Consider the following 24,688-nt stretch of genomic DNA (forward strand, 5'->3'; position numbering starts at 1 on the left):
CGCATTTGGTTGTACCACGGTGATCCTACGTGGCGGTGATCCTAAATTACCTCCACTTCTCAAATTACCGCCCAACTCGGTGATGGGATACCTGTCCTTGAGGTCAGAAATCAAAGATCACCCTAAGGCAGTGATCCTAGGTTGAAAGTTAAAGACAAAAATACTCCTCAATTTAGCAGAAAAATTAATATATCAATATACCATCAATATATTATGTCAATGTTATATATATAAATATAAAATATTATGTTGATATTATATATATTATATTAATGATATATATTATATTATAATATACTACTAATCATATTATTATCATATTATTATTGAAGGATAATTTTAAATTATAGTAGAAATATATTATTATATTTTATATTTATATAACGAAAATATTTAATATATTACTCCTATTTACCTTATTTTTCTAATCAAAATAATTATTAATATTAAAAAATCTATTATAAGTATAAATAAAAATATTAATTCTATAATGAAAAATAACATATTTTTATAAGATTAATAATTTATAGGAGTAATAAATATATTTTTATAGAATATATTAATAATTAATATATTGATAAATATATTAATATTTTATTATAATATATTTTATATGATTAATAAATATATGATAAAGGCTATTAAAAGTAGAATATGTGACAAAATTATGGAGTTATTATAAAAATTAACATATTGACTTATATTTTTGATTTATAAAAATTAAAAACGCATAAAAAATTCATCTAAGATATATCAGGAGTATTTATGGTATTATGTGGTCGGTGATTTTGAATCTCCATATCATACCAAATAAGTTACTCATGGATACCTAAAAATTTTAAATCACTGAACTATAGCCTACCAAATACATTAATTTTAGATTACCGGGATCAAATTACTCTAGCATTTGGATTACCAAGAATTTTAGATCACCGTGGTGATCCCGTTGGGCTACCAAATGCCCCCAAAGGGGAAAGATATGGAAACGGGGAACTTGGGTCCTTCCAGGCGCGGATCACGTGCTCTGGCTTTAAAAACCCGAGCTTTATTCTCCTCAATTTCCCCTCCGATTTCCGACTCCCCTTGCTCACCCGTCCTCTCACTCTTCTCGATGCGATGAGCTTCGAGGGGATCGACGAATGGGACGAGAACTTCCTCGACGAGGCGATCCGAATCGAGCTTGGGGCTATCTCGTCTCGAAACCCCTCATCGGATCCCTCCTCCTCGTCCAGAGACCACAACGCCGCGGTCTCCTCTCGGCCGGAACCGGAGCCGGAGCCCATCCCTCCGAGAAACCCAGCCCCGGTTCGGTCGGACCAGGAGTACTTCCCTCCCATCCCATCCTTTGTGTCTGGTGCCGGTTGGGGGGCCCACGACGGCGGTTTCAGCTTCTCGCCTCCTCGGGAGCTCTCCCAGAGGTTCCCGGAGAGGCCTAACTTGGAGGTGGATTTCGAGATTATCGAGCCTTTGGTTTTGAACAATGTTGGGTTTAGTGACCGCGCCGGGAGTGGGGGTGGCGGGGCTAGGAAGGACAAGGAGGTTGAGAGATTAAAGGTGAGGTCTTTTATGTGATTTCTGGAAGATGGTTATGTTTAAAGATTTCATCTTGTTTTACTTTTGATGATCTTTTTGGTTTTTGTCTTGCGTTTCTTTGGAACATCATCTTTTTGGTTGCATTTTGATGATCTTTTATACTTTTGAATAGAAATATGACATCTATTGCGACAGCATTTTCGTGAAAAAAAAGGAATTCTTTATTTCTCAATGTAGGGAAAAAGATTCTTTGCTTATGGTAATCCAAACCACAAAGGATATAGCTATCAAGAGACTAAGGTCTGCAGACTGGTTCTTGGTGTAAGATTTCATGACATTTTTTTTTCTGTATTTATCATGCAAGAAGTCCTACAGCGACTAAGCAAGAACATCTTGCCTTTCTTATTCAATCCAAGAGCAGAAATGATACCACACTGAGCATCTGAGTTTTCTTAATCTTTAATACTTCAGTCCAACCCTGAACATTATCACACCCTTATGTTTACCTTTGCCTATGCCCGTTTTGGTGGCCATAACCTTTCTCCCCTTAACTAGTGGAATTAACATTTTTCATTGGTGTTAGTTTGTATGGATCATGTTTCAAATTTGACTTTATCCGTTTCCCTATATTTAGCATTGTCATCTTCCCTCTTCATCTACGCTCTTTCCATGTAAGCAATAGAATAGGCTGCCAACCTGCCAACCGACAAATGTGATTCCCCGATCTTTCTTAAAGTTTTCTTACCAAGGAATTTAGTACTAATATTAAAAGGTTGATACCACCTTGACAATTTGGCACAAAATCTTGTCAGTTTGTCAGTACAGCTTGATTTTGAGCTGTGCTCCACTGATGGCCCCATTGTGATAGGAAAGACTTTCTATTATGAAGTTATGGTTTACAGTTCTCCTAATTTCCCAAACTCATTCCCCAACTGCAAGTTGAAATCGTGCTTGCCAAATAACCTTTAATCTTTTGCCAGTCATGTGTTCTTGGCATTCCTCTGATCCCCTTTAGGTGGAGTCTTTTGTGCTAACACTTGTAAAAAATCTCAGAAAAGACCCTTGAATATCTTAGTAATTAATCAAGGCACAGAATATTAATCATGAAGTTGAAGGAGGTAAGAAATCTGCATTTTGTGCTTGCGTGTTGGTTCGTCTTTTCAATAGAAGTATGGAAGCTTCAAAGAATGTTACTTAACAGATTGACCTATTTGATTGCTGATTGATCAATTCTGTTAGCTAAAACAGGTCCCGCACAGAAAATAAATGAAATATGGACCTAATCTTATTATTCCCTCCCAAAAGAAAATGATTAGGTACTTTCTTAACCTTGATTGAAGCTCATTGTCTCTCATTAACAATCTTATCAAGAATCCTTTTCATCCTACATGCCATTCTCTAAGAAAGTTTCATTCATCAAGTTCATTAGGAGAATTCTTCTCTTTCATTGACCTAGTTTGCTTCTTGGGCACACAATGGCCCACTAACTTTTTACAGCTAAAAAAACACACCTAATTCTTTATATAGAGTTAACTTTTGTCTGTTTATCCTATTGTCCTCTTCATTGCTGTGCAGATTGGTGGATAGGGTGTCAGAATTTTATTGTAGAATAGCATGTCCTTCAGTGGTTATATTAAGAGTTACTCTAACCATATGATTAGATGGGCATGATGGTCGGGTGCAGATTTAAATTTTAGAAGTAGTTCTTGACGAAATGTGCTAATTGAATGATAGAGTTTAGTTGCTTAAGGGGGTGGCCTGGGGGCTTAATGCTAACTTTGACGATAAATAATTTAGTGAACAGATACATGGTGGAAGATAGTTGAAAAATATAGATGATATTAGATAGAAAATAATACTGATAGATAGAGCATTTACTTGGTGAGCAGGATCATGCATCAATTTGAATTGAGAGGGAACTGAATGTTGCCAAGATTAGGAGGCCACTTTAATTACTAGAGGATCAAACATCAGGACCAAATGATGTCCATTTTCTTTTCTCCAAAAAATGCAGGGTTCATATGGAAGGTAATTCTTGGAAATTGTCTCTTTTTGGTTTTCATTATTGAGTTTGTGGAGAGTAATTTACTTAGGTGGCATTGAGTTTCACTTTCTTGTCGATGCTGCTACTTTTGTAGCCATATGAAGTTTAATTTTAAATATAATGCTACTAAGCGTATGGATTATTAAACTTTGTTTTCTGTTCACAAAATTTCTAGCCTTGTGAAACCTTAACTTCAAACTATCTTTTAGTGGTCGAGAGGTAAGGTTGCAGTCATACTATAACTAGAGCACTGCTTTCTGTTTTCCATAACCTATCCTAGAAAAAGATATAACATGGACTTAGGAATCAATCGTATTTTAGTATGATTTTTATTTTGAAAAAGATAGACAGTACATATTTGGATAATCTGACTTTTCTTCTATATTGCAGAGGGAGTTGGGGCATGTCTTGAAGCAACTCAATCATTTGGTACACTTCTAAAGCTTTATTAGTACACTTCTAAAGCTTTATTAATTCTGTGAATTGAAATCTCTATCTTTGATACTATGATCTGATTTTTTTTTTTTGGTATTGTCTAAGTCCTGATCTTGGTCATCTCCAATTGCTCGTTTCATACCTATCTTAGTTACCTGCTCTTGTGCAAAAATTGATGCCTCGTCCCTATATTTTAGTTTCAAATTTATAGGTTTTTGTTTGGCTTCTTTATTGACTTTTTCCTTTGCAAGCATCTATTTCATGTGTTATTTTTTCTTTCTTTGGTAAAATTCCTTATAAAGTAATACAATGTAATACATATATATTATATCTTCATACTTGATATATGATAATATTTTTGAGGAAACAAGGTTTCTATTGTTAACTGACCTTTTAATGGTTTCTAATGAATAAGAAACATCATGTTATTGTCATTGATGAAACAATTGAAACGTGATCAGCTACTGTTATATACCTTCATATACGGACCATATGACAGTTTGTATTGTACTTGCGAAGAATTGTCATATACATGACTGTGTCTTGTGCATTAATATTATCATCTTGTATCATGGTTTGTTACTGTGGTATGTGAGAGGCTATAAAAGTAACTAATATGTGAAGGTGCTTGTGTAGCATGTGCATCTTGATTTTCTGTTACAAATATGACACACTTTCATAGATACTTGCCATACAATAATAAGTAGCAAAGTTTCACACACACACACACATATTTGTGTAGTTTGCAAGAATGAAAAAAACTTAGAGTTGAGATATCTGCAAATAACCTTTTGTACAAATGAAGATTTTGGAAATTTGCAAATCTCAGGGTAAGCCTTGGTGCAAATGGTAGGATTGGTCCATTGTGATCTAGAGGTCATAGGGTCAAAATGTGGAACAACCTCTCTTCATGCGGGGATAAATTCCTGAACAACTGACCCTCCCCATACCCTACAATGGTCTGAACGTCATGCATTTGGCCGCCCTTGCTAAAAATTATTATTTTTTTAAATATGGAAAATAAAATCTTATGGACAATATGAATTGCTAATTGATAATCTGTCACAGAAACATATGCATGCATGCTATGACTTTATTGAATTTTTGATTGAATTTTTATAATGTTGTTAATGGCATTATTATTCATATATATTGACCATGCCTTAAACCTAATTTGGACTATTTTCAGCAATTATAACAATCCATTATGAAGATGAAAAATTTGAAAAAAAGTATTAAAGTATTACTTTATTTTAGTCGCCACAATTAGCAGTTCGAGACTAGTGGACCAAGTAGACACTTGGGATGTTGAACCGCATAATGTTTGCGGATGCCAATATAAACTCACATTAGATTATTGATCAAATCATAGTTCTCGCCACTCTTGCTAGAACATGCCAGAAAAGCATTAAAAAACAGGATGCATTTTTTCCAGATCTGGCCATTCATTTTGATCATACCGTTAGAAATTCCCTTGTCAAGAGTTGGTAACCATGATATCAATTAGACACACAAATCCTCTGTCAGTATGGGTGTAGTTGGTTTTGTGAAAGTGGACTCATAATTTAATTAGTAGAGCCTCTGATGAGAGTGGATTTGGAGCATAATGGCCTTGATGTTCATTGAAAGAGTCTAACAGGTTCTGTGTGCTAAATAAAATTTTGGAGTTATAAGAGCTTAGAAGTGCACGAGTTTTTTAAAGTCTGATGAGTATCATAAGGGGAGTTGAACAAGTTATTTTGGATGCAGGATTGTAGAGAATTTGCACAGGCCCAATCATCACGTGGAGAATTCATGGCTCTGGTATATGGGAGTTTTGGTTTTTTTTTGGGAATCATACTATGAGAGTTCAATTGCAAAAGTTCCCATGTAGTGGGAATATCGAAGCTTTTAAATGGCAGTTAGGATTATATATTAATTTCTGTACATTATTACCCTCCTTGCTTATAAAAGTATTTCTTTCTTCCCCTTCTAGAATCTCCTTATTGGCTGTTATATTTTGACCCACAAGGGACTTGCCCTATAATTGGGATTCAAAATTTCTAAGTTCCAATAACACTTGTTTGAGATTATTAGCCATTTGCGATGCAGCCTGGAAAATGTATTGGGTGTCGAGTGTCTTATGAATGCATCATCTATGTGTGCCTGCCAGATTTAGTAGTGTGGTACTCATTGTCATTGTGAATGGTGAAAAACTTTGGCCATTGGGTTGAACACATATTTTGGTCATCACATGTTCAAAATGTTTGGTGAGAAGAACAAGGTCATGAATATTTGCTCTCATTACTTGGTTCAAATGGACGATTATGAATACTGCCCACAACTTGTGTTTTATGTTATATGTGATAAATGGAACTTTGTCATTTCAAGCTGGTTATTGAAAATGGGTCTTTGGAGGTTTGTTATTGTAGGTCAAGAAAAGAGCTATTGCATACGAGAAATAGAGAGATGGATATGTGGAGGAGAGAGCTTAAGTGGCTTGACATGTTTCTCAGGTTGTGAGATTGGTTCACTTAGTGGCTTGCATAATATTTAAGGACCATAATATTTAAGGATTATATTAATTTCTGTACATTATTACCCTCCTTGCTTATAAAAGTATTTCCTTCTTCCCCTTCTAGAATCTCCATATTGGCTGTTACATTTTGACCCACAAGGGACTTGCCCTGTAATTGGGATTCAAAATTTCTAAGATCCAATAACACTTGTTTGAGATTATTAGCCATTTGCGATGCAGCCTGGAAAATGTATTGGGTGTCGAGTTCCTTATGAATGCATCATCTATGTGTGCCTGCCAGATTTAGTAGTGTGGTACTCATTGTCATTGTGAATGGGGACAACTTTTGGCCATTGGGTTGAACCAAGGTCCGCCGTACCGGTCCGGTCCGGCGTACCGGTCGCCGGCCGGACCGGTACGGTACCGGCCGGGCTCCACGAGTCAGACTTTTTTTTTTTTTTAATGTTGTCTCTGTTGGATCTTAAATTAAATGAAAATTGATGTTTTTTTATTACTTTTTTCATGATTTTTGATATTTTCATATTTAAATTTAGGGTTGAAATTTGAAACATATATGATGCATGATTGCATGTTACGTTTTCCTCCCGTTCGAAATGATAAAATCATACACATAAAATATCTTCGAATTAAGATACAATCATTTACATACATTTAAAGTACTCTAGGATATCTAAAATCGGGACGAGTGCCGATGGCTCTCGTAGATATCTAGATCATAAGTATAATCAGGAGGAGGCAAATCAACCCAATCAGAAGGAACACGCGCCAGGTTATAAGAACTGTCGGATCTCTCGCTCACGCTCTGGCTCTGAGAGGTGTCCTCTGATTGTGTAGGGGCCCATCCAAATATGGCGGAAGCAAAATCCAATGCACCATATCCGTATTCGTCAGGCTGAGGCTGTGGATAATAGAATCCGTATCCGTATGTCCTCGGATCTGCAGTCGTATCCTGTCTTCCTGAACGACCTCGAGGAGCCCGTCTTCTATATCCAATAATATCCTCACGATCTCTATCAGGTGGTCGACCGTGGTCCGTATCCTGTGTAGCACCCATAAATTGGGACTCACCGGTGAAATAAAGACCACCCTCCGGCTGTGTCTCATGAGTACCATACTGTCCTCCGCTCCCTCCATGGCTAGAAGATCCATCACCACCAGAACCTTCATCGCTACTAGTCCAAGTCTCTTCCTCGACACTCTCCATTGGGATTCTTTGTTTTCCTTTCCTGGCCCTCTCTGTCTGGCTCCCCTGTGCCTGCGGCTGATCAGCTCTGGGAGTGCGTGGAATATTGCGCTCAGCCCATTGCTCTGGATCGACCCCAGCTTCGGTGGCTATGAAGGTAGCTGGTCGTGGAGGCGATCCTGGCTCGTCAAGCTCGGGCTCCTGCTGCTGGCCTACAAGCCAGCCGAGTAGTGGATCATCGTCATCAGCGGTGAAGGACCCGTAAATCGGATCTGTATACTTGAGCTCCACTTCCTCCTGGATGCACTTTAACCTCAACCGCAAATTGTAATGCACATAAACAAGGTCGTTGAGGCGCTTTTGCGTCAAACGGTTTCTTTGTTTGCTGTGGATAAGGGCGAAGGTGGACCAATTGCGCTCACATCCACTAGAGGAGACTGTTTGGGAGAGGATCCGGATAGCTATCCGCTTTAGATTTCTCGCGGATCCGCCAAAATGCACCCACCATTCAGCTGCAAAAATATTTATGAAGATTACATATATGATAGTTCCATAATAGTAACTAAGTAACACCAGGTGAATGTTTTGCTGATGTGTCACGTACCTGGATTCATATTGTGTTTGCTGACGACAGCCGCTCGTTGGCCAAAACTGTAGCTGCCCTCTCTAAATAATTTGCTCTGTGAAAAATAAGCATAAGAAAACCATGTTAATAATTGAAGATGCTGATATACTTACACATGCTAGTAATTACTAAATCATAATTACCTCTTCAAGACATAGGGCCGCTTTTTCTGGATCTGCCTCCATCTTGTAAATCACATTACGCAAAGCATCCAGAAGTGTTTCATCCATACCAATTCCATCTATGCTGTACTGAAACCGGGGGTTTAGGTAGTATGCTGCACATATACGAGACTATCTTAGCATAATTATATAATTATATCCATCACTATAATTGTCACTATAATTATATCTTAGTTTACCTGCTAGATGTAATTCCGTACCCATTTGCGCTCCCCACCGTTGCTCAATGATGTTGATGTATGACCGGCCATGTGCTGGATCTGCCTCCATAATCTGATCCTTTGCCTTGACCATCATGTGATACAAAAACCCCATCTGGGGGTAGATCTCGCTATCTACGGCCCGCAGCACTTCATATAATGGTTTGATAGCCTTGACTATTGTAGTAGCCCGCTGCCAGAATGGTTGTCTCGTCACCAAGTCTTCTATCTTGCTCCCTTCAGAGCCGGCATAAGAATATCTACTATCATACCACTCCGGACTGGCAAACATCTGACGTAAGGCTCCTCTCTTCTCGAGTATGCTATCAAGTGCGATGAAGTTGGTAGCAAACCGTGTGACTCCTGGTCTCAGAATCTCTCCCCCTGCATACTTTCTCATCAATGAAAGAACCCAGTTATGGTTATAAATATACCTCGTAATGCGTTGGGCTGTCTCCACCGTTTGTTGCACCCTACGGATCTTTCCAATGTCCATCAACATAAGATCGATACAATGTGCAGCACATGGGGTCCAGAAAATATGTGGCCGCCGCTCCATCAAAACTTGCCCGGCAGCCTTATATTGCGGCCCATTATCAGTGACGACCTGCACGACATTCTCCTCTCCTACCAGATCAATCACATCCTCCATAAGTTTCAGCATGTACGAGGTGTTGTGCACAGAAGCCGAAGCATCAATCGACTTGTGGAAGAAGGTCTTAGCATCACAGTATGTCAGGAAGTTGATGATGCTCCGCCTGGTCGGACCGGTCCAACCATCGCACATGATGGTTAGTCCATATATGGGCCACTTGCTCTTGTAGGAGTCAATCCAATTCTCCAGCTCCTCCTTATTGTTGTCAAGAAGCTCACCGTATATATCCTTCGGGCCTGGAGGAGCTACACCGGGACCAGCAGCTTGTATGGCGGCAATGGCAGACCTGTAGTATGTATTGTCTGCCACATTCGCTGGGATGTGGCTGAAGTGAAACCAGGATCCAATAGCTCGCCACATAGTTTTCTTCTTATCCTTCATCCACATTGTGTCTACCCTCTGCTGCCTTGAATCTCTACTGGGGAGAGCATGCGGATCTACATCATGAATTGTCGCTCCTTCTGCAACTCCTCTAGATGACTTCTTTCGGCTACCAAAACCACCCAGCATAGATGCAATCCGGCCACGTTCTTTGCCGACGCCCTCCCTTACTGAAGTTGTCCTCAAGAACTCTGGATCTTGTCTAGTGCTTCGAGAACCGCCGCCCGACTCGTATGCAGAGGGCCCAAATCGAGCCCTATGCCTGGCCACCTCCTCCTGCTGCCACTGATCATCCAGGCTTGCATGCATGGCCGCCTGAATATCTGCCTCCTCCTCATCTAGATCCTCGACCTCCTCTGGCTCCCTAGAGTGATAGGAAGGTGGCTCTGCCGCTTGGCGATCGACCTCCGCCCTCTTCTTGGAAGCCACCTCCTTCGCTTCTTTGGCCTCAGCAAGATTCTGCCTCATCAGCACACGAATCTCGTTAGGACAATTTCGGCACGTAGCAACCTCACCGGAATTTCCGGCTAAGTGTTGCTTCAACCTGGTTACCCCTCCTCCCTTGAAAACCTTGTCGCAAAACTTGCATTGAAACTGGTGTCGTTGCCCCTCACTTCCAAGTCTTCGCCCATAAGACCAGCCAATATCACGCTTTGCAGGGTTCGTTTTTCTTGATGGCTCCATAACTAGAACCTCTCAAGTCTCAACCTCAAATTGTTTGGGAAAGAAGTGAGCCTCGTTCGGTTTTTATAACCGAACGAGAGGCTTAAGTTAATCCCAGATTAACAGAAAATTCCAGCTTAGTAATGTTAAATTCGTACGGAAAGAAGTGGCCGGTCGGCCGCTTCTTGGTTTTTAATGGGAAGGAGTGGCCTCCGGCCACTCCTTTTCCTATTAAAAAAAGGGAGAAAGCTGTGGCCTGTCGGCCACAGCAATTTTTTTTTTTTTTTTTTTCATTGAAAGAAGTGGCCGGTTGGCCACTTCCTTCACAAAACCACGCGCGGCGCGTGGTTTTTGAAACCACGCGCCGCGGTGGTTTTGGGAACCACAGCGCCTCGCTGTGGTTCCCCGAAAAAAAAAAAAAAAATTTGAAAGAAGTGGCCCCGTGGGCCACTTCTCCCTAAAACCACGCGCGGCGCGTGGTTTTTGAAACCACGCGCGCGCGTGGTTTTTGAAACCACAGCGCGAAGCTGTGGTTTCGTAAAAAAAAAAAAAAAAACCACCCGTACCGGCCGGTACGGGGTCCGTACCGGCCGGTACACAGATGAAAACCGGATATACCGGTTTTCATCGCTCTCCGGTACCGGTCAAGCACCGGACCGGTTCGTACCGGCCCGTACCGGCCGGTACGGACCGGTACGGCTTTCCTTGGGTTGAACACATATTTTAGTCATCACATATTCAAAATGTTCGGTGAGAAGAACAAGTTCATGAATATTTGTTCTCATTACTTGGTTCAAATGGACGATTATGAATACTGCCCACAACTTGTGTTTTATGTTATATGTGATAAATGAAACTTTGTTATTGAAAATGGGTCTTTGGAGGTTTGTTATTGTAGGTCAAGAAAAGAGCTATTGCATACGAGAAATAGAAAGATGGATATGTGGAGAGCTTAATTGGCTTGACATGTTTCTCAGGTTGTGAGATTGGTTCACTTAGTGGCTTGCATAATATTTAAGGACCCTGATGAGATGGGTGGGTTTTATATGGGAATTAATGTGTTTTGATGGAAAAGGAGGAAACTGAAGGGTAGGAAAAGAAATGGAAAAAAAAAAATCTCTAATTTTAGGTTTAGAATAGTTACATCCAAGTCTTGTATTTAGATAGCAAATAGATGGTCAGTGGAGATAATCAGGTTTTAATGATGCAGCATTAGACTTGTTTATAGAATGGTGGTGGATCCTCCAGTCAGTTTCATGATAATTGCAGTTTTTGTGATCTCGGACCGCCCACTCAAAACATATTGCTCCCACAAGTGCTGGCTATTATTGAGGGCCTCATGCTTTAAATTTGTTGGGAATGGATTATGTTGGGTTCAATTTGTGGGGGTTGGAAAACCTATAATCGAGTTCAACCCATTAATTTTGCATAGGTCCGAAGTTAACCAGCCAATCTCCCTCTTGTCCTTCTTTTCTCTTTTGTCTTTTGCCCCTTGACACTTATGGGCCACTACTGAACTTTGTAGGCTACCTGTTGTTGGAAGATACCTGGACCTTGGCCCCTTCTATTTCACTCTCTCTCTTATCCTTCTGACCCATCAGATGTGGTGCATCACCCCCATTCCTTGGCCTTTATGCATTGATGGTCAAATCTGTGTTGCACAAGCTTTTGACTTGCCATACTTCCCTTATGACTCTTGGGTCTATGAGGCAAACGTGAAAACAATCCATTCTGTTTTCACCAACTTGAAAGTCATCTGAATATGAGAAGACCCTTTGTAGAGCTGATATTTGTGTTAACTTGGGCGGTTTTGGGGGTTTGCTTAGAAATTGCTAGCTTGACCTTACATAGATAAAGAAAAATGGAGAAAAAAGACAAACTTGTGGCCAACGTTTGAAATCCCATGGGATAGGGCTGTCCTAGTTTTTCCATGGAAGGGGACGTGCCACTGTCCCGCCCTGTCCCGACACTTGGGACAGGGAATGTTCCAAGGCATGCTGATCGGGATGCTAGGATGATGGCGGGACGGTCATATCCTGACACATAGGATGGTACCCCATCCTAGTGTCCCGCAGGACATCCCGCCGGGACTTGAATCCTTGTTTGTGGCATTATCTTAAAGGGGTGTGTGGCCTTGTAGGGGCCATTGCAACTGCCACCACACCTTATGCCTTCTCTCTTAGTTGTTTACCCTAATGTGGCATGTCTAAGTATTTTTCCATTGTTAGGCAATGTCCTTATTTCCATTAAGAAACTTATAGAGAAGCTATGTGGCTTTCTAAAGTGTTTGTTAAGAAGTTTCTGCTAGGGCTGCAAGTAACCCACCCCCAATCTGGAGCTCTTTGTATCAAGCTTGGTTTGAAAAATATCTCCATTTGACCAAAAAAAAAAAAATCTCCATTCTAAATATGTATTGGACTTGGATCACTAAATACCTGGATCCAGACTTGAACTAGCATGAAACTAATAACACTATATATTCTGAAATCCTCATGAATTTAAGAAACTATTCATTCATTTCCATAATAAATTTAATTTAGATAGTTATTATTTACAAGGTCCGCCGTACCGGATCCGGTAGGCGTACCAGTTGCCTACCAGACCGATACGGTTCCGATTCGTACCGTGCTTCGGGCGGTACGAACCGGGAAGCTCTTTCCCGTCGGAGCCGGGGAAGAAGAAGAAAACCAGAGAGAGCGCGAGGAAGAGAGGGAGGGAGACCACTTTTGGCCGCCATCGGAGAGCCGTGAAGGGGCGTCGGAGTCCGGTGGGGGGCGGGGGAACCCGCGGGGGTGCGGCGGAGGCCGAGTTCGAGTCGCGTCCTCCACCGCACCCCCGCGGGTTCCCCCGCCCCCCGCTGGGCTCCGCTGCCCCCCACCGGCCTCCGACGCCCCTCCGCAGCTCTCCGATGGCGGCCGAAGGTGGTCTCCCTCCCTCTCTTCCCTGTGCTTTCTCTTTTTCTCTTCGTCTTTTTCGTCTTCGGCACGAAACCGGCCTATACCGGTTTCCACGGCTCCGGCGCACCGGTAGCTAGCCGGACCGGTTTGTACCGGCCCGTACCGGCTGGTACGGGCCGGTTCGGCATACCATGGTTATTAATTTATGTTGTTGACTATAATTTGTAATGTGGCGGTCAATCAAATCTTATGTGGAAAAGGTTGTAGACATATGTCTACATGTTGCTTACTGTTGTTAATTGCATAATATATTCATGATATACTTACACAATCAATTTTTATACACATTTATTTTGGTTTCTTTTAGGATTGTTTTTGACCTGATTTGACCCCCAAAAGCTGATGGATCAATAAAATAAAGAATAAAGCTGATCTGGTTTAACCTGAATGGAAATGGATTAGGCTTGGGCTTAAATTTTTTGGACCAAATTCAAATATTGATTGGCTTTGGGTGTGCCAATCCCGATCCGACCTGCGTTGCAGCCCAAGACACTGCTGTGACTCTTTTTTTTATTCTTTTTTTGAGTTGATGCATCAGAAACGTTGGGCTTATTCCGCTCCTTTTTCTTCCTCCTCCCTGGTGATTTCTTTGTGATTATCTTGAACAATCACCTATTATCTTTGCAAAGATGATCTTTGCTGGAAATTTCTTAATTCTGTTTATATTCAGGTTCAAGGCCCATCTTCACCAAATCGCATTCTTACAATTTTAGGTATCAACCTTCACTGGGTTCAAGTACTACATACATACATATGCATACATGCGTGCATCTATATGTATGTGTGTGTATATATATGTATGTATGTATGTGTGTATATATATATGTGTATATGTCTATGCGTGTGTGTGTGCGTGCAAGCACACGTGGGTATATAAAATTGAGATGGGCATATATTAATGTAAAAGAAAATACAGCTATTCACACTATAATATGTGAAAAATTGAACTTGGAAAATCTAGTTACTGTTTTACTTTGTAATCTTTAATCAATAGTTAATTGCTTGAACTGTTGGGGTCGCATGTCAGCATTTTCTCCCTCCATGGCTTCTACCCTGAGTTGCCCCTGTCAGATTCTAGTTCATTGGCTTCTACCCTGAGTTGCCCCTGTCAGATTCTAGTTCAGAACCCATGATGACATGATGCATCTGATTTTTAGCTTGGTTCAGGAATTTTGCTAGATTCCTTGATATTGATGCCTTTGTTGAAGAGCTTGTGTCATCATCAAAAAAGGAGATGTTGGAACCCCTCATTCTACTCCATGATGGCATCCCATCTGTAATGCAGATTTTGGGCTTTTAGTTTTCCTTTAATGTGTGGTTGTAATTGATTATTTTAGCTTGCTCCACTCAGAAGGTTTTATTTATTTCTACATTCTTCCGTTTCTTTCTATCTGTCTGCCTGCCTGCCTGTCACCAAGATCTACCAACAAACAACAGAAGCTTTACCCTTAGGCAAAAGTTTTGTTGGAAGATACTAGAGCATTGTAAATTAGGGACACAGTTTCATGGAGTTTTGGAAGTATGTTAGAGATATTAGTTTAACTAAGTAATTGCTTTACAATTTTAACATGCTTTTCAGAATAAAATGTAATAGTAAAAATCCTTTTAACTTGGTAGTCATTATCTGAGTAACGTCATCATTGCCTTATTTTTTTTCAAATGACATTCTTATCAGTCATTACTTATATACTTCGTACTTTGTTTGAGAAGATGTTTTGCAAAATCAAAAAAAAATTCAAACCACAATAGTTTCTTGCAACCCTGTTTTCTGTCTTCAATAAATTATTCTGCTTAATTTTGATATCTTCAGATGTGTGCTTGTATTGCTTTTAGAATAAGACTGTCTTAGCATTGAACAAGGAAGTTTACTTTTGTGGTTTATATATTTTATTTGATAAATGGCATATGTGGTGGTTTAGTGTAAACAAATCTTTCTAAGTACACATATGCAGTTTAATTTTGCCTTCTTTGTCTTGTAAGTAGGCTCATTGTTTCAAATGATTACATGCTTCAGGAACATAAGTGTATGGAACTTAAAAAGGACAGAGCTTGGAAAGATGAGCAACTTAAATGTGCCTTTTCACAGATTGAAGCCAAAGATGCTGAAATCCGCAGTTTGAAAGGGGCAAATTTGTAAGTAGAGGTGCCCTTCTCTTATAATATTTTTTTTTTTTGTGAACCTTTCTCTCTGGTTGTTCATATAGTACAATGCTAGTTTACACTATTACACCAAAGCATTATTATCCTTAGTATACTATATTTTGTGATATGGATGTGCATAATAATAAGCTGGCCACTTTGGATGTTTGACAGACAGATTTTCACTACCCAAAGAACCTGTGTTTGCTGATCAATTAACTATGATTTTGTGGAAATGCTTTTACGTGCAAATTTAGAGAGAATATGAAAAGTATAGATTATTATGAAGTTACTCTACTAATAATATATTGCAAGTAACAACATCTGCTTGTTGCCTCACAAACTTATTTGAAACTCATAGTTGTTGGCAGGGTGTTTTGATTGTTATATGGCTGAACAGTAAGGCCTGCAATGTTATATGGTTCTGAATGTTGACTAATAAAAGGGTTCAAGAAAATAAGGGGAGCAGAAATGAGATGGAGGTGTGGTAAAACTAGAATTGATAGATTGAAAAATGAGTATATTAGAGGAGTTGTTGGAGTTGCATGAATTAAAGACAAAGTGATAGAGAACCAACTGAGATGGTTTGGCAACTGCAAAGAAACTCTGAGAGGTCTCCAATAAGAAGAGGTACTTTAATTTTTGTTGAAAGATGTTGGAGGGGAAGGCTAAGATGACATGGATGAGGTCGTAAGAAAAGCTATGTAAAAGCTTGAAGTTACATCAGGGATGGTCCTAAGTATTTCTTGGCAAACGAGGATCCATAAATGTGAATCTGAATAGTCGAGATGAGGCTTGATGGTCACAACTGCAAAGAAACTCTGAGAGGTCTCCAATAAGAAGAGGTACTTTAATTTTTGTTGAAAGATGTTGGAGGGGAAGGCTAAGATGACATGTATGAGGTCGTAAGAAAAGCTATGTAAAAGCTTGAAGTTACATCAGGGATGGTCCTAAGTATTTCTTGGCAAACGAGGATCCATAAATGTGAATCTGAATAGTCGAGATGAGGCTTGATGGTCATGCTTGTGGTATGGCTCTCCCCTCAACATTTTCAAATTCATGCAAGAAATGAAAAAATTCTAAAAGCTCTGCAGGAAGAAGAATAGGGAACTTTGAAAAAGCTAGCAGCAGGGAAGTGGTAAGGGAATGCAGTGAGTAACAGAGAGCTCACAACTTGGTTAGGTGGAAGATCCTGTAAGAGCTGTCAGCAGTAGTAAACTTTCTGATGAAGCAGCTACAATGCGGATTAGTGACCTACCAGATTTTGTGACAAATGATCTAGCTAGTAATGTTTTCTTGTCTGTATTTCTCTGTGCCCATTCATGCATGGAGCTGATCAGAGTTACTTTGGATGGATCATCTGAAGGTTGTCTCCAAAACTATCATTGGCTCATTGGAAGGCCTGCTGAATGTCATGTATGCTTTGTGATAAAACTTAGCATTTTATTACACATACGAAAGAACATACCTTCGTATTGAGTTATGGATAGAGTATTTGCTGGAATCTGCTAAAGAAAGTGTTCCCCCACTTGATGTTTGTAGGACTGCTGGTATTTAAATTAGCAAGTTTCTGCTGTATGATCTTATTTACTTGTTAAATTTTGTTTTTGAAAAATGATATACTTCAGCTGTTACCATCTTGTCTTACTGGTCTTTTACGTTTTTTCTGTAGAATGCCTTGAAGCTGCCTTGTATTAGGTATTATTGTTGTATGCAACTTCCATTAATATAGAGAGACATGAGATAATAGGATTCAAAGAAACACCAGAAGCCTTTGAGAAGGGTTAGTTAGAATAGCGAACTCCATAGTAGCAGCATCACTCTGTCGATCATGATGCTGGTTTCTGGAGAGGCACATCAACAAGGAGGGTGTTACAGAAAGAAAGAAAGAAGGGATGACCAAAAAAGATTTTGAAGGAAATAACTGAGTGGATTTATGCGTGTTACCAATTCAGAGGACCTAGGCTGGGATTATGGAAAGTCGGTTTCAAGTATTGTGCATAAATTGATTATATTAGTCCTCGCCAACATATAAGTGACTAACTTTTTATGCCCATTATTGTTAAGTCTCAACTTAGAAAGGCATCATTTGCAAAACTCCTCAGGGTCTTAATTAAGTGTGTTTTTTTTTCTTAATGTGCTTTTATTTTAAATGTTTTCATGTTATCCTTCATATGGAAATGCATGAGCATGTTCCTATTTATTATCTGTCTCTGATCCCCCCTCCATCTCTCAATCACCTTTTATCATTTTTTTCCCCATACGTGTTATTGATTATCAATTTTTCCATTGCAGGGATGCTTCTAAGCTGGATCTTCACAATAATGGTTCCTTTGTTGACCAGGCTGGTCATTCTCGTATTAATGAAGATAAAGGTACTCAAAGTATCACACAGGCTTTGCAAAGGACAACAGATAGTTATTATGGGAGATCAAAGGGAGCAAATGGACCTTCAGGTGGGTTCTCTTTGGACTCTCAAATGCTTGAATCTTGTGGTCCTAAAAGAAATGATGTTCCTAGTGATGGACCAGCTGCAGTATCTGAATTGAAGCGTCGTATTTTGATTGATAATAGTAAGAGTTAGATATTTGTCTTATAACTCCTTCATTCTGTTTCCACTATTATATCTCTTCTATTTTGTCCTTGATCTAATTCTTGGTGATTTGATATTTCACTAGGCTCGACCACCTCCAGTGGAGGTGCTGTTCAGGTATCTTTGCCATTTCTTCATGCTTGTAATGGAATATTTTACCTGCCATTCTATATATCTCTTCAAAGAACTTGAATAATTTTTTCACTTATGTTTGCATAGGAAGGTTATTTTCCTGAGATACCTGCTCAGTCAAAGTGTAATAAGACTGTAGGAATTCAAACAGATTTTGTTCAGGATTATAGCCTTATTACTCCAAAGGACCTAGCTGAGGAGCACATCTCAAGCAAACTGCTAGCAATCTGGGTTTCCCCAAATAACCGAAACACAGGAAGAAATCTGATCTCGAAGTTGGTTGTATCTTGCTCGGCTGATTTTTGTGTGCTTTTCCGGTGCTTGAGTATGACATCCAAAATGGATCTGGATTGTCCATCAGATAAAAGGTTTGCTGACATGGCTTTGGATGGTCTTTCACAACCTTTCTTATTGACTGATGCTGCTAAAGTGTCCCGTCTCTATGCAATATTGATGAAGGTAGAAAGTCACTATGACCCTTTTTACCTTGCATTAACTGTAATTTCTTACATAAGCTGATCCAGAATGATCATGTTCAGTTTATGACCATTTCTGCTTATTTGCATCTTGTAGCAACTTGGAAGATATAAATCTCTGTTTACTTATGCCTGTTGTGCAACATAAAACACAAACACACGCATATACACATGTACTCATGCACACACAGAGAAAGAGAGAGATAAAATGCCACAAATAGATTTGACATTCTTAGTTTCTTTTGAGATGCCTGGTTTATCGACTGTCAGTCTTAGCCAGCAAGCTAAAGGAGCCTGAAAGCAAGGATATAAGGACTAAGAGAAGGAAGAGGTAGAGAACTACTAGGTTCGTTGCATCCCCTGAATTTATTGCAAAGATGGAGGGGAATGATTGTGGTAATGTGATCATGATTGATCTGCATAGGATCTTTTGACTCATCATCTTTGAATTGCAAGACGTAAGCCATCAAAATCCAAGTTGTAAGTACCATTGCACAGGGTCACCCCATTCCATGGAATGTGACGCCCCATGTACTAACACTAGGGATAGGAGATGTCCCTTCCTGTCCTGATTTATTTCATGATTCATCCTATCTCAATATGTGGGATATGGGGTACCCTACCATCCTACCAGTATTTAAGATCTTGATCACAATATTAAAATTGTGTATTTTTTAGCATGATGAATGCATGTAAAAACCTTTTTTAATCATATGCAAGCATTAGCAGGTTGTGTTTTGGCCATTCATTACCATATGTTATATACTTTATCAACACTCCTTGTCAGGATCAAAGTACAGTACTGCATTAGTATCAGCCATACCATATCGCTAATGTAACAGTATACCCCTCGGTACTGTACTATGCCATACTATACCACTACGATTCTATATCGCACTTTTACTGTGTTGGCACCAATGGGCATACCATGTGTCGATATGGTATGGTATCATATTTGCGAGGGTACCATTATTGAGACTTTAAACCTTGCTCCTTTGTACTGCATACAAATGTTATTTTTTCAGTTTTTTGTTATCTTTTGAGGTGCATGCCCTTATAAGCTCTTGTGATAACCCTGGCGAAACTTCTCTGGTGAACTACATTGTATGCATTATAAGGATTTTAAAGCTTTGATTTTATCATGTAAAATACTTGAGGTTGATTACCAATGGGCTAATTTGCTAGTTGCTGATGACGTGCTAAAAATGCAAAGCATTTCTCCAAAGGGTATAAGTCAAGAATTTGCATAAGCATGATCACCAACTTAGTAGAATATATTAAAATGCACAAGGATTTACAGAATGTACTGATGTACATGAAATGTTATCACCAACTTAGTGAAATATAACAAAAAATGAAGCATAGACACATGTATGGATGCACTATAGAAACAATAAATCCTGCCCTCGCAGGTTCAAGGTGAGTCAGAAACTGCAGGTTCGGGCTGTATGAACAAGACATGAAGAGGTTTGTTCAAGACAATAAATAGCAAAATGAAGGTGGTACATGGAGCATGAAGAACTCCAATCTTTGCAGCCAGAATGGCAGTAACCGTGACAGGCTGAGTAAAGATCACCGACTAAATAATGTTGTACTCATGTGTCAAGCCATTTGCCAAAAATTAAGTCCTGTAATCTCAATTGAGTCATCTGTTTGAGTTTTTAACTTATAATCCTAGTGACAAGAAATATGAATTTTCCTACTTGTTATGGGTTTCCATGGAGCTTAACAAGTTCCTCAAACGTGGTCTGCAGCGACTTGGGAATGCCTTTAGCCTTGAAGGTTGCAGCTTATATGAAAGGCAGTTTTGCTTGAGCAAGGATTGATTCTAAGGGACACATATGTACACTATTCTAAGAATTCAATTTAGATTGAAGAATGGAAAAAAATAATATATATGCTGGGCTCCTGTTTGTTGTCTCTTACACAACACTGTGTTTGAATTCTGCTATAATTAAACTTATATACATCATGTTCTGTAAGTTAAATATGTCAGCAAGAAGAAATCCCTTTTATGGTTGAGAGGGAGCAGATAAAAACCAAGAGATGTGTATATCAGCATGGTGACATGATTCGTGCAATTTTTTGTGAATTATTCATGATCAGATGTCTAGCCAAATCATTTGGTGAATAATTTGCATATTCACAATTTTCATCATGAACATATTGTTACACTTGTAAATCTAGCGAACAATTCATTAATCCTTGAATTTTTGGGTGAGGAAAAAGATTCCTGCTCGAGGTACTGAGGCAGGCCATGGCATGGGATATAATGTCTGCATTTTTGACTTACAGAATGTGAAGTAATAAAAATTATTTTTTCTTCTTTTGAGAAAAGGGAAACCAAAAGGTCGTTCCTATCTCTGTCCCCCATTCCCTATTTCTTTTCCTTGTTTCTCATGTCTACTTCTTGCCCATGTTTCTTTCTTCACAACCTTCTCCACAGTGTTAACTTGCAACTCTTGTTTATGGCTCATATGTTTTGAGTGCATGCCAGTTTTGGTTAGAAATATCCTTCAGTTTGCTGTACATCTGCATATATCTATATGTATGTATGTATTTATGTATCTGTCTATGTATCTATCTATGTATGTTCAGTGTGTGTATCTGTGTATTTATCTACATTATATGTATTTTCAAATATAATTTGTATTTTTAAAAATTCTGGACTTCTCCTGAATTTGCTTGATTTTTTCCAAATACCAAACTGCTCAACCTTGTTAGATTATTTCAGAATGCTTTAACTTGTGACTGTATATTAGTATTTTTGTGTTTATCTGATTGCCAGAACCAGTACAATTTTCAAGGACCAGCTTCCATCATGTAAATCTAGTTTAGATCCTTCATTTTTTTTGAAACTAATTTTTGTCTTTCTGTCCTTACAGATGCATAAGGAAGTGGGACAGTTGCATGCTTTCCTTGAAGCATTACTTGATCTATGCACTCTTGAAAATGTGAGTGAGAATTTACTTCTTAATTCAGTTTTTTAATTTCTCCTTAGTGGATTACATTAAGGTGAGATGTGCAGTAGTGAAAATCGAACAAGGGTACATTTTGTAGTTGTGTATATATACGCATGTGTATGTGTATGTACGCTCATGTAGACAAGTTGTGCATGAGCCGTAGACACAGGCATGTGCATGTAGGGCTGTGAAATAATTTAAACAGCTCGAGTTTGGTTGGAATATAAGCTCAATCAGGCCTAGATTTAAGTTAATTGAGCAAGCTTGGACCTAGTTCTCAGGCTCGAAATCAATTTTGCTTGATCAGGCTTGGTTTGGTAAGATATATGTTCCCATTAAAATAGATACAAAATCTGATGTTGGACGTGGTTAAGGCGAGGTTAAGGATTTGATTGGTGGATAGTTTGAATTGTTAGAATCAGGTTAGACTAAAGTTCAACTTGAATCAAGCTTTTCTTCAAGCTGTTCAAGCTTGATTCTAACTTGATTCAATATTGGTAGATTATATGATGTAGCAAAAAAGGAGGAAGCGGTGATTTGATCGACGAGGTTATGCTTCGAAGATCAACACACAAATATAAGAAAACTAGATTGAAGAATCCTTCACTTAGTGAAAGAAATTCTCTTGAAAAAAAAATAATTAATATCTCAAAGGCTGCTCTGATAATGTATTATGCACATACTTATAAGACATGATACCTTAACCCTATTCGGGTATTAAACTTGATATAAAATCATACTTAAAATAGGACTCAACAATAAAAAAAACATACTCGAATTATTATATTACAAATATGGAAACCTAGGTGAAATTTGATTTTGTCCCTAATGGAAAAAAATTTTGCTTACTACAGTCTTCATGCGAATCCGCTGGCTCCTTCGACGCTTGGCATGGTTTAGTTGGTCATAGTACCTATTGGCTGCACCTTGTGCTACATCATTATAGCTATATTGAAGGTTATTGAGCCAATTCATATAGGTCTGTGTTCAGCTCAGCTTGGATAGAGGCTCGATTAAGCTTTGATCATATAATGAGTCGCGCTTGATCTCAAACTCTAGGATAGAAATAAATTTTAAGTTGAGCTTGATTAGGCCCGTGCCAGATCAAGCTTGATTCGATTGTGCTAGCATGTCCATATCCATACATGTTTTATCTTAGACAAGATTTCATTGGTCTGTTTCTTCGGCTCTCTTCCTGTCTACATGCTGCACTAGTGGATGAAGCATGAACTTGTTTATGATCGATTTATTTAGGTATGCTGTTAAAAAATGTTTAAATATAGCTTTATTTAGTGTTTATGGTGTGCAACTTTAAGCTATCTAATTTATCCAATTATCATAAACTTCTTTGGTTGACATATTCTTTGGTGCTTACGGACATAGAGCCTACTCTTCTTTATTTAATGCATAGCTTTGTTGCGGTGCAGGTTGTTCTTGTTCACAGATCATTGCGTATATTGCATGCCATCCTGCAACTCTTGCCAAGTTGGGACACTAGTTCTAATCCAAGGTACAGGTTGGTACTTGATTTAAACTCAGTTGTTTTGTAAACATAATTAAAACTTGTTTTTCTTTGTAGCTTTATTATCTTGACAAAATGAATGACTAGTGCTTGTTTACGTTGAAAGAATATAACCTGGATAATCGAAAATTGGAATTTTGAAATCTCTTACTGGGTTTCATGCAGTTATATTCAGAGCTAAAAGAATTTATTTCAACATTTCCTAGAGATGGTTACAAGTAGGATAAGGTGAAAAATGTGATGAAATTTCTATGACATCTTGTGACATCAGAATAGAAATTAGTAACAATTTATTTTCTTTTTCTTGACATTAACAATGTCTGAAAGTGGAAACAATCTGGCTAACCTAGTGTGTATAATTACCCTCGAATTTGATAACAGTGTGATGTATTTTTGTACTTTGTATCATGGCATACTCCTTGTAAGCGTCTTCTTTCATTTAACGATTTTGTATAGGGAACATATATAATGGGTTACAGTCATCTGTTTTTCTTTCTTCTACCAATCCTTTAAAATTTCTTAAGCTTATGGACTTCAATATGATTTTTTCAGTGTACCCTGCTCAGGAACAATGTCCTCATTGATCAATCATTAAAGAATGAAGTTTATGAAGAGAAGAGTGTCGAGTTTGAGAATCAAATTGTGGAGTTTCACAATTCTGAAGAGGCATGCAATAAAGGTGAATCTTCAAGTTTATTTTCGACGGATAAAAGATCTTTTGATTTGGAAAATCTATGCAAGGAAAAACTTGGGAGCAATGATACAGTTCTCTCTTCTGAAAGTTGGATTTCAATTTTTGGGGCAATGAAACAAGTAGCTTTGAGGATTGGAAAAGAGTGTGTCCAAATCGAAACATTATCTATAATGATTCTCATTTTGATGAGAAGTAACCCTAATGCAGAGAGGAAAAGGTTAGTTGTTGGAATTGGAAGAATTCAACTAATTTCATGATTTCCTTTTCTTTTCTGCGAATTTTTTGTTGTCACCTGATGAGGTTCTGATGTACGCAGGTTTGGGCTGCTTTCGTTTTTGGAATTTGTGCCACGGTTACTGCAGAAGGAAGTTGGCCTGCATGTACAAAAGCAAACTGTCCACTTACTATTCTTGCTCTTGAACTGTATGTCTCCATGCTTGATACTGTGTCAATATCCACTTAAATTTGTAGACATGTTACTTTTGCCACTTTATTCTTAGATAACTGCACCATCCTGGAATTCGCATTGGCAGCTGTTATGATGAGATTTTTCTTTTTGTTAAATAAAGTTGTCCTGTGGCTCTCGTCTTTTGAACTCAATTGGCTCTGATTTGCTTGTAAATTCTTTTCCCATGCACGTGCTTTTAATTTCCATCCCTCTTTCCCTTCCTCCTTTAATCATATTGGTAATTTGACTTGTTTGACCCTTGTACCCATTTTGCCTTCACATGCCCTTAGCGGTGCTTACATGGCAACATAATGCATGGGTGTGATTACCCAGAATACATTCTAA

The 24,688-nt window shown here is 38.7% G+C and overlaps 1 protein-coding gene and 1 long non-coding RNA gene across 6 annotated transcripts in view; one reads left to right on the forward strand and one right to left on the reverse strand.

The window, feature by feature from the left end:
* The first annotated feature begins 1,032 nt into the window (after positions 1-1,032).
* The window catches only part of LOC103696137 (protein SENSITIVE TO UV 2), a 38,436-nt gene continuing 14,780 nt past the window's right edge, over positions 1,033-24,688 (forward strand). The window contains exons 1-11 of one of the 5 annotated variants that reach the window (XM_026800789.2): positions 1,471-1,554; positions 3,423-3,561; positions 3,968-4,006; positions 15,391-15,509; positions 17,811-18,088; positions 18,194-18,225; positions 18,328-18,699; positions 21,602-21,670; positions 23,107-23,195; positions 23,768-24,112; positions 24,212-24,318. In XM_026800789.2, coding sequence (XP_026656590.2) covers positions 3,514-3,561; positions 3,968-4,006; positions 15,391-15,509; positions 17,811-18,088; positions 18,194-18,225; positions 18,328-18,699; positions 21,602-21,670; positions 23,107-23,195; positions 23,768-24,112; positions 24,212-24,318 — 1,498 coding nt within the window. In that variant the 5' untranslated portion in view covers positions 1,471-1,554; positions 3,423-3,513. Of the gene's footprint in view, positions 1,555-3,422; positions 3,562-3,967; positions 4,007-15,390; positions 15,510-17,810; positions 18,089-18,193; positions 18,226-18,327; positions 18,700-21,601; positions 21,671-23,106; positions 23,196-23,767; positions 24,113-24,211; positions 24,319-24,688 lie in introns of all 5 variants that reach the window. The other 4 variants (XM_017840373.3, XM_008777672.3, XM_017840374.3 and 1 more) reach the window with 4 other exon arrangements.
* Positions 8,189-8,523, reverse strand: LOC120104854. Its single transcript, XR_005507210.1, has 3 exons — positions 8,482-8,523; positions 8,318-8,393; positions 8,189-8,225 (listed from the first exon to the last, which is right to left on the reverse strand). It is a non-coding gene; the product is annotated as an uncharacterized LOC120104854 (long non-coding RNA).

Source organism: Phoenix dactylifera, unplaced genomic scaffold (genome assembly GCF_009389715.1).
Source record: "Phoenix dactylifera cultivar Barhee BC4 unplaced genomic scaffold, palm_55x_up_171113_PBpolish2nd_filt_p 000125F, whole genome shotgun sequence".
NCBI lineage: Eukaryota > Viridiplantae > Streptophyta > Magnoliopsida > Arecales > Arecaceae > Phoenix > Phoenix dactylifera.